The sequence below is a fragment of the Lampetra planeri genome, chromosome 82, assembly GCF_965212315.1.
Source record: "Lampetra planeri chromosome 82, kcLamPlan1.2.h2, whole genome shotgun sequence".
Classification (NCBI taxonomy): Eukaryota; Metazoa; Chordata; class Hyperoartia; order Petromyzontiformes; family Petromyzontidae; genus Lampetra; species Lampetra planeri.
Window position 1 is genome coordinate 4,673,820 of NC_136186.1, and position 10,909 is coordinate 4,684,728.

Here is a 10,909-nt window from a genome sequence, read left to right on the forward strand (position 1 = left end):
CATAAACTCGTTTTGGTTGCTGTCACTGCAGAAAACCCTGCTTCACAAAGATAGGATGTTGGAAATGGAATCAGGCTTTTCAGTGCTTTTGTGACAATCTCAGGATATTCCGCCTTGACTTTAATCCAGAACGTATCGAGATTTGAAGTTGTCTCAAACATACTTTTAAGGCCACCTTCATTTGCGATCTCAAGCAGTTGATCCTCTTCTAGCACAGTCAAAGTCGATTTACCTGGCTTATTCACAAATGGGTCGCGGGTCCATTCCTTCCCAGTTCGGGGGTCTTTTGTGGTTGGGAAGTAATGCTCAAACTCTTTTAAAAGTTGAGATAGGTTTTAATGCGCCAGCTGGGAGAAAGGCCCTGGCTCATTCTCTTTCTAAATCTCTGCTAGTGTTTGAAACATGTCAAAAGTTCCAATGTTCACTCGTCGCCCCCATAATTCCAGTTTGGCTTTGAATGCAGCCACTTTATCTGCCGAATTGAACAGAGTTGTCGATCTCTCCTGAAATGACAGATTGAGTACGTTGAGCAGGCTGAATATGTCACACAAGTGAGCAATTTTTGTGACCCATTCTGTGTCACTGAAATGTGCTGCCAGTGGTGACTGTTTTTCTAAAAGATATCTCTGGAGTGGCTCTCGCAACTCAAAAACTCTGGCCAGTGATCTACCTTTAGAAAGCCATCTCACTTCTCTGTTTTAGAGATGTTGTGTGGTGAGCGCGCTGCACTACGAACCCGGCGACCCGAGTTCTATTCCCGCTCACGGCCACCACGATTATTTTTACTGGTCCTGGGCTTCACCTAGGTCGACTCAGCCTCAAACGAGTAACTGATGTGGTGTATGAACATCGCCACTGGGGAGACAAAGGCGGCAGGGCGTGCCTGTATATTTAGTGTACTTTTTTCTGTCTACGCTCGTTTTTTGTCGTTCTTATGTTCTGCTCTGTCTGTGTGTCTCCGTTCCTTTTGTTTTATGTTTTGCCTTTTTTTGGAATTTTCACACTTAAATTCTAACTTAGCAATCTTTGAAATACGTAATCGACCAGGCTATGCGTTAATTGTGTGTTGACCGACTCTCCGTGTCGTATTACATAACATTTCGATATTTTGCTAGGTTATTTAATTTAGTGTGTTCTTTCTCCCAATGTTCAAGTCTGCGTACTTTACAACGCGTTTCTTCGTACTCATTGACATATACATTTTTTCTCTAACCCCTCCCTCTCTCTGCCTCCGCCCCCCTCTGTCTATTTAAGGCCACCCCACAGAGACGATCCCCCCCCCCTCTCTGTACCTGTGTTGCTCTCTCTATGTATCTTGGTGATATCTGTCTGCTTATATGTCTGTCTATAGTTTTCTGTTTAGATTTTATGTTGCTATTTCATTATACCTGATGATGATTGCTTGTGTTGCAATCGAAATGTCGTATGCTATTATTTAATTTATTATTTCATCTTTATATGTGACTTTACCGAAAGAACCAAAGAATCATTCCTGCAGTCAAGAAAGCTCCAAAATTAAGATTGAAATAACTACGTAGTTTGAGAAGCTCCCAATGCACCATTGGAACCTCCTTTGCCAGTAGCAAAATATGATAATTGTCTTTTGTACCCTTTTATCTGGCAACAAAACTGACACTTCTTTTTACAAGGAGTCATGTTTGCATTGACCACAATACCTTCGGTCAGAATGCAAACAAAAACACAACTCTGATAATGTATGCATTGTCCTTGAAATTGATTGGTCCACACCCGAGACAGCTTTTCTTAGAGCCTAGTCTCACATGGTGTTGGACCAGATGACGCCAAAAGGCGCACAACTCAAAGACAATGCACCATCAGAGTATGAGAGCTCGGGGTAAAGCATTTACACCATTGAAACCTCCTTTGCCAGTAGCAAAATATGATAGTTGTGTTTTTTTACCCTTTTATCTGCCAACAAAACTGACACCCGAGACCATCCTTCTCCCTGCCATACTGGAATCGCACCCGCCCCTCACCCTTCATCCTGCGGATGTTTGACGCACAGGATTGCACCACTTAGCCATCACGCGGCCACCAGGCGCTTGTTGGTGAACACAACCCCTGGGCCTGGCTCTAGGGGTGATATCAATATAGAATATATTGAAGGATGCCCCCCAATAGACTCCCCCTGGAACTCTACCAGACACGTCCCGCTGGGTCGAAGACCCCAGGGCTGGCCCAGGACACGCTGGTGGGACTATGTCGCTCAGCTGGCCTGGGCATGCTTGGGAATTCCCCAGGATGAGCTAGAGTCTGTCGCCAGGGAAAGGGAGGCCTGGACTGCCCTTCTCAGCATGCTGCCACCGCGACCCTCACCAGGACAAGCATTTTTGAATCCTTTATAGTAAGTTCACTTGCTTGCTTGCTTGCGCGCTTACGACCGTGCAAATCTTTCGGTCGTTTTTTAACCCACTTCCCGTGATCCAATCGAGCTGACATTTTCCACACAGACTCGTTGTGCGTGACAATTTCTTTTCGTGAAATTTTTTTTCCAAAATTTTCCACTTTTTAGGAAAAAAAAATTCATATTTAATTTAAAATACCAATGTGATAAAAATGAAACTCTTACTCAAAAAAACAGAAATGAATAATAAAATAAAACCGATGCCACGCATATTAAGGATTTATAGTGAAAAACTTTGTTTTTACGTGTAAATTTTTTAGAAACTAACGAATAAAGCTGTGATTCTTCTTGGCCACAGATATTACTGTGTGGATTCAGAATATGAACTTATTTAAATTACCATCTCTGCTGGCTTATACAATGAAGGCTGGCCTGCCTATGATTCATGCAACCAGACTTTATTGTATTAGAAGCTTACAAATCCTTAAGATATCAATATAGAATATAATCTTGAGTCTCTTTGGCAGGCGATCGGACTGCCGATGACTGGTGCCGGCAGTGTCAAGATTGGCCTCTGTGGAGGAGGTCCGTGAGGTATGCTGCAGGGTAGTTAATATATATTTTCTCTGCAACAACGATGAGGTCGGAAGAGCGACGCCCACATGAATAGGTGGAACGCTGGGTTCATAAAACCCAGCAAGACAGTGGGGAGCACAGCTGGTTCATCTGTCAGTCATCCCTTGACACCTGGATCATTCCCATTACCTGCTGACAAGGAATCCACACTTACATTGCCTTAAATTGCACCTATCATGGCATTAGCACTGGGATAAGGTTACTTGCAATTCGTCATGAATGTTGGATTTTGTTTATATTTGTTAATGATGCATGTGAAATGTATGTGTATTTAAGAGTTTATCTTTGTGGGGAGCTGTGGTGCAGTTATTTCACTGCATTATGAACTCAACAATTAGTTTGATTATCACCGACAGCAAACATGATTGAAAAGTGAAAGCTGAACTGCTTGTGGGCCTCTGCTATGTTGATTGATCTTAAATTAATTACATGGTGAAGGGAGGAAGCGTCAATACTGAGCCGATGAAGGCGGCCAGGCATGGTTCTGGACACACCACCACTTTTTACCATGCCAGTGTGTGACAATGTCAAGTTTGTATTTGCAGTAAATTATATTAACTATTGAACATGGAGGTTAAATCAAAACAATCGTTTATTTTAGTTTCTCTCTGGAACTTTTTGGAAGAATGGAAACAGGAAATTAACAGCACATATGCTGCTGAAGTTAGATCTGTTCATCCAAGCATTCAAGAAAATCTGAGCCTGACTTCACACCTCTAAAGTCACGATTGTGTTGGGGCAGCTGGTCCCCGAAGTCCCTCCCTGCTCCGTGCTTATGGCAGGGGCTCCGCCGTGCGCCGACCCCTCACTGCTCGGCGAGAATCTGCTGTCGTCGCTGGGCTCATCGCCCGACGGCTCCCCTCCCTGGTCCCTCCCTCCGCGAGCTCGTGTGAGCGGCATAGCTCGCCGCACGCTCTCGTTCACCTGCGGACGCTGCGTTGTCTCTCCACGGCTCACGCGTTATTAAACGGGGGTCAGGGGTCGGAGGGCGAACGACGCTGCCCTCACACTGCGCGAGTCCCGGCGGCGACAGACGGAGCGGGGACCTGCGGGCGCACCGACCCCTTCCCCCCACACTACGAGTGCACACCCCTGCACACACGCGACACCCACTCGTGCGCCGCTCTACGCAGCGCTCACTCACGTGGCGAACCACCGTGTACACACACGCACCCACACCCGCCGCTCCGCGCACTCCAACTCAACTCACGTTATGATCGCGCACCTGTATCGCGCACGGGGTGGACGCACGCACACACACGCAGCTCCCCACGCGAAACACTGCTCAACAAGCTCACGCGAGACCACGCTTCGCTCTTAATGATTTATTACCTGCTACCTGGTAACTACTGTTGAATCAGTGAGTCGACGAGGCTGGCCTATTCCACTAAACCTGTACCTATTCCCTATCTATTGGCTATTATCCTACTTCACCTCTTACTCCCTGTTAGATGCCCACGGCGGTTCGTTGATCCCGTACTCGCAGCGGGCCTCGATGCGTCTCACGGACGTTCGGGTCGCTGGACTGGAGAGCGGCTGGTTCGCTGGCCTGGAGAGAAGAGAGCGATTTCCCCTTTGTGCCCCCCTATTTATCTTCCCTACCTCAAAAGGATGCTGCGCTGAACAATGTGCTCGCGCACCTCGAGCACGCGCACGGCGGTTCCGGGCGCTTTTGATATGCTAATCAGTGAGCGGCGTTGGCGGCGTACATCCTAATTACTCCCTTACCCTTCCTAATAATGGGGCCTGCGCGCTCAAGCGTAATGTTCCCAACCCCCCATGACTATGCGCAAGAGCCCATGCGGTCCCGCTATTCATGCTGTCCCCTCCCTCCTCCGCCTGTCTCGTCGACCCGTGGGGGTGTGTGTGGGGGGAAAATGCGCCTCAACCGCGGTGGCCGAATGCCCCATGCCGCGACCACACCATATTAAGGCTGATCGCAGCGCCGCGGCGCAACGTAGCACGGGGGAGGTCGTCCAATTCCCTGATCGCCGGAAACCGTGAGAGTTAACCCCGATAAGGGTTTCTCGGATAAAAACCGGTCGGCCAGGTGACCTCCCCTTCCAGCTCTATGGGTGGGGGAAAATGTGTGCGGGTGTGTTCATGTGAGGTGAGGTGAGGGGGACGCGGGGCTGGCTCCGTTGCTTGGTGGTGGCGAGGTTGGGGATTTGGGCGCCTGCCGAACGGCTTCGTGGCGGCGGCATCACAATTGAACATTTATTTATGCAATTCTGCATAATACAAATAGCATTATTCCCAAAAGCCTTTCCTATATGAGCTGAATTTTGCTTTTATAAATACTACTTTTGCAGCCAGGCAGCCGAAATTGTGTGCTTGGTGTTTTGGGTTAACATTTATTTTGAAGATACTAGGGCTTCCAGGCATATTTATAACCTTTTGCCCTCTCTTTGTGTGCCTTAACAGCCCGTGTGATGAATTGGGGATAATCTTGAAGATATGGATAAATATAGACGTGTAAGTCATGTGTGACTGTGTATATATTCATTCCTCTTTGCCTCGATACTCATGAAGATGGTGTGGACATTTTTTTCTGTCTGCAGCTGATGCTTCTTCTGATGCTTCCTCTGCAGAATTGGTCTGATGGAGCAAAGGCACTCAGTGCGGCTCGGTAGAAAAAGACAACAATGGGACCAGTATGCAAACAGCATGGATTGTACTGGAAATATTACACAGGACCAGAGATCTCCAACGGGAGAGAAACCCTTCAAGTGCACTGTCTGTGGGAAGGCATTTAATGATTCATCTTATCTTAAAATACACCAGAGAACACACACAGGAGAGAAACCCTTCAGGTGTAGTGTGTGTGGGAAGGCATCTTCAAGTTCGTCTTATCTTAAAATCCACCAGAGAATACACACAGGAGATGAACCCTTCAAGTGCAGTGTGTGTGGGAAGGCATTTTCAAGTTTATATTATCTTAAAATACACCAGAGAATACACACAGGAGAGAAACCCTTCAAGTGCACTATGTGCGGGAAGGCGTTTGCACATTCAACGCAGCTTCATAGACACCAGAGAACGCACAAAGGAGAGAACCCCTTCAAGTGCAGTGTGTGTGAGATGGCATTTTCACAATCATCACATCTTAAAATGCACCAGAGAACGCACACAGGAGAGAAACCCTTTAAGTGCAGTGTGTGTGGGAAGGCATTTTCAAGTTCGTCTTATCTTAAAATACACCAGAGAATACACACAGGAGATAAACCCTTCAAGTGCAGTGTTTGTGAGATGGCATTTTCACAGTCATCTAATCTTAAAATCCACCAGATAACGCACAAAGGAGAGAACCCCTTCAAGTGCAGTGTGTGTGGGAAGGCATTTGCAAGTTAATATTATCTTAAAATACACCAGAGAACACACACAGGAGAAAACCTCTTCAAGTGCACTCGGTGCGGGAAGGCGTTTGCACAGTCACAACAGCTTCATAGACACCAGAGAACACACAGGCATCAGTAGACCCCCAAGGAGTGTAGTCTGAAATCGACTTGTGAAAGTCAAAGTGCTGCAATGAGCCCATCCCTCCTGAAAAAAGAACCAGAAGTAAATTCCAGCTTGGACACTATGAAATGTATCAAGGTGAAATGTGAAGAGGCAACGGTGAAGAGCCAAGAAGTGACAGTGAAGAGCGAAGAAGTGAAGGTGAAATGTGAAGATGAACATTCAACTCCAAAATCGGACCTTCACATCAATGGAGGCAATGTGAAGCAGCAGGAGAATTCTGACTGTGAGGCAGAGCGAGGCAACTCCCAGCAGTTTGTGGAAGTGGAGGTGTGGGTGGACTTCTTAGACAATACAAAGTCAAATGGAGAACCTGTAGATGTGTAAGCTTGAGACAATGAAGCTGCAATAGATTCACATTTGTCACAGGCCTTTAATGAAAAGAACGTGAAGTTGAACACTCCATTCCTAGGTTCAACCTGCAGAGTAAGAGCGGTCAGTATTTGCGGACCTGTGGGTTGGGTAGATCTCTAACTAGGAGCGAGAGCCAATAAGCTCCCAAGCATTCACTATATTATAATAATATAATTTACATGTTGCTTGCTTAATTGCCTCAGCAACTCGGAGTTTGGTATCATCTCATCACAACCACTCAAAGAGCACGCCTATTGGCGTCCTCTGGATTACCACCGTTTGATACTAGGCTCGAAAGAAAGCTGTCTCTGGTGTGGACCAATCAGTTTCAAAGACAATGCATATGTTGTGTCCTATGACTAACCACACGGCGATCCGAGGGGAGAGAATTTCACGTAAAAACAGAGGCATTACCCATACATCGAGACTACTGTGAGTTACAGAAGACTACAAGCGACAGAGAGTACTGCGACGGGCAGACTCTGGGGCATGGCCTCGAGATCAACAATGGGTGTTGTGTCTCGCAGAGAAGAGGGGCGAGGTACTGCTATGTGCTGAGTTCGGCATGGACCGACAGAGTATCGCTGAGAGTTTTATTCTACATTTATCCTGATGTTTTGAGTTGCTTGCAAAGTCAAGGATTGCGATAAGTTGTATTGTACTAAACCTTCACAGTTTTTAAGAGGTGTGCGAATACAATTCAAAAGTTTTGAGAGAGAGTTCCAGCTCCCATGATTAGCTGCGATCGGCAGGCTCCGGGGAACCTGCCCCCGTGACTGGCACATCGTCAACGAGCTGCACCAGCAGAAGCCACGAGTCTAGGAAATCAACGCAAAGAGTTGACTTACTGCAAGCAGCAAGCTCTGGGGTGGGACTCTGCAATCAACCAAGGATGAAGAGGCTTGCCAAGTAGCAATTGGTCACCGAGTACGAGCTCGGCGCTGACAGAAGAAGTATCGCTCAAAGTTATTCTACACTGAGTGCCAGCTCCCACGAGCAGCTGCAGCCCGAGAGATAGAGTGTCGAGCAACGACGAGTAATCAACCGGGAGAAAGGGTGAAAGTCCAATTATCGACCAAGCCGGCATCGTAGAGAACCAGCTGCACGCGCAACCAGGCATCGCCAGAGAGCACGGAGCCGGAGAGAGCGCAGCAGCGCCACCGAGCAAGGGTGTCAGCTGCCAGCAGACGAGCGGCGAGCGCTGTCGAGCACCTTCAAAGACAAGCATCATGCCGGCTCAGCTCATCCAGCAGGGGAAAGAGCCTGACCAGCCGCCCGTGAGGAAGAGGAGAGCGCCGTGTGGGTTCGACCTACACACACCGACGAGCACCAGCTGTGAACCAAGACAAGAGTGAGGAACGGCGAGCGCTATCTGACGACGGAATCATCGCCGCCGCCGACGGCGAGCGTCGTGCCGACTCTTCATCCAGCAGTGGGCAGCAGCTCCAGCTGCCGCCGAGCGAGAGAGAGAGCGAGGAAGCTGTGTATATGACCCTCCCCCACACTCGCATACCACTTATCATCCAGCGTTTACCTGACGCATAGAATTGATCAAGGAGACAAAACCACCAAACACACACATACCGAACATACCGAGACTAATAATAATAAGAATAATGATAAAAGTGTGTCAAGTATTAACTGATAGTGAAGAACATTGCTGCCCATTGAGTCACGTGGATACGGTCGTTGAGAAGTTTTTTAGTCGTTCTTTTTGTTAATTTTAACTGTACCGATGAATTCATTGACGAAACTAAACGTTTAAAAACCTACGTTACGAATCCACACACTCACAGGGAGACTATTGTGTTGAAATCTTTATTTTGATCACAGAATCTTGCCCGCGATTTTTTTGAAGCCTTAGCCAATTGATACGCATTTGCTGAAGCAGGCACACTGCCGCAGACCATTGTTCCAAGACATTTAGTTAATTACATAATCTACCAATGAATTCATTAAGGTCTACTTTTGCATTCGGGACATGTTTCTTTATTGCCGTTCGCATGAATATCGTCACATTATTTTAAAGGACTTTTTCGTATGCTCGCGTTACTCTGAGGAATTAACCGATTGCTCTGTTACCCAGTTTAACAACGTAATCATTGAGGGTTAAATGTACGGATCAATGAGCACATCTCCAGGAGTACAGTTCGCATATTAGAGTGTTGTGTTTTTGTTTAGAAATTAAAGTTGCTTAACACAGAAGTGTCTGAGTGGTTCCTTCCTAAGTTCATGCATAATGATCTTAATTATAAGAACTGTATCCTTCGGCGAGATCTGAATTACACTAAAACATAATCAGTAAAAGTTAAAGCGAGAATCTTTGTGTTATCACGATTAGTAAGAAGACGATTTTTTCACGGACGAGCGGGGGGGGGTGTGCAGGGATGGTTTCATGATGATTCAAGAACATTATATTTATTGTGCACTTTATATTATTATTACATTGTAATATGAAATAATTATACAACTCGCCATAATGCAGAATCAGTGGGAGCCCTGAGCTTGTTTTCCTGTAACTAGATGGTCCCATCTGGGGGTGATGGGAGACGGTGACACCCGAAGTGTGTTGCTTATGTCCAGTCTACTCCATAATCTCGTTTTGGTTGCTGTCACTGCAGAAAACCCTGCTTCACAAAGATAGGATGTTGGAAATGGAAGCAGGCTTTTCAGTGCTTTTGTGACAATCTCAAGATATTCCGCCTTGACTTTAATCCAGAACGTATAGAGATTTGAAGTTGTCTCAAACATACTTTTAAGGCCACCTTCATTTGCGATATCAAGCAGTTGATCCTCTTCTATCACAGACAAAGTCGATTCACCTGGCTTATTCACAAATGGGTCGCGGGTCTATTCCCAGTTCGGGGGTCTTTTGTGGTTGGGAAGTCACGCTCAAACTCTTTTAAAAGCTGAGATAGGTTTTAATGCACCAGCTGGGAGAACGGCCCTGGCTCAGTCTCTTTCAAAATCTCTGCTAGTGTTTGAAACCTGCCAAAAGTTCCAATGTTCACTCGTTGCCCCCATAATTCCAGTTTGGCTTTGAATGCAGCCACTTTATCTGCCGAATTGGACAGAGTTGTCGATCTCCCCTGACATGACAGATTGAGTACGTTGAGCAGGCTTAATATGTCACACAAGTGAGCAAGTTTTGCGACCCATTCTGTGTCACTGAAATGTGCTGCCAGTGGTGACTGTTTTCCTTAAACATATCTCTGGAGTGGCTCTCGCAACTCAAAAACTCTGGCCAGTGATCTACCTTTAGAAAGCCATCTCACTTCTGTGTGTTTTAGAGATGATGTGTGGTGAGCGTGCTGCGCTCCGAACCCGGCGACCCGAGTTTGATTCCCGCTCACGGCCACAACGATTATTTTTACTGGTCCTGGGCTTCCCCTAGGTCGACTCAGCCTCAAACGAGTAACTGATGTGGTGTGTGAACATCGCCACTGGGGAGACAAAGGCGGCCGGGCGTGGTGAATCCAAGTCCCGGGCGAAGCCGGGTAGTCAAGCTAGTCTTCTATATATAAAAGGAAAATTTGTGAATGTGTTTGTTCAAAATGTGTAGCGTACTTCCCGACATGCAACAAACTTGAAATTTTCCATGTGGTACTTTGCAAAATGTACACCATGCAAAAATTATAAAAAAAATAAACATTTGTATTTTGGGGGGGGCGGGGGATGACCATGAAGTATGTGGCGAGAATCGATATCTTCTGAGCGTTTGTGGTATCGATCAAACTGAATAAGCCGATTCTAAATACATTTACAACCTTCGATTCCTTTGCGCTATCTAAAGAATAAAATTTTGACGGGCGAGCCGCAAGTTTATTTTCCACCGCGCGTTGGGTTTTATTTAAATTTATAAAAAAAAAAAAATTTGTATAAATTTTATGAATAAGATGAAAATCTAAATTTTTTTTCATTTGTATTTGTTATGTTTATAAGTTTTTTGAGAAGTTTTTCAATAAATGTTTCCCCCGGGCAACGCCGGGTGCTTCCCGCTAGTACCTAATAAATGAAACTGAAACTATCAACTGG

The 10,909-nt window shown here is 46.2% G+C and overlaps 1 protein-coding gene across 1 annotated transcript; it reads left to right on the forward strand.

Moving 5' to 3' along the window:
- Positions 1–613: 613 nt before the first annotated feature.
- Positions 614–9,233, forward strand: LOC144738435 (uncharacterized). The gene has a single exon (XM_078621480.1). It carries the CDS (start codon positions 5,603–5,605, stop codon positions 6,350–6,352), a length of 750 nt encoding a protein of 249 aa, XP_078477606.1. The 5' UTR covers positions 614–5,602; the 3' UTR covers positions 6,353–9,233.
- Positions 9,234–10,909: the final 1,676 nt, after the last annotated feature.

Bases quoted from the DNA above. Each gene is read 5' to 3' on its own strand.
- LOC144738435 (XM_078621480.1), top strand. From the start codon at position 5,603: ATGGAGCAAAGGCACTCAGTGCGGCTCGGTAGAAAAAGACAACAATGG.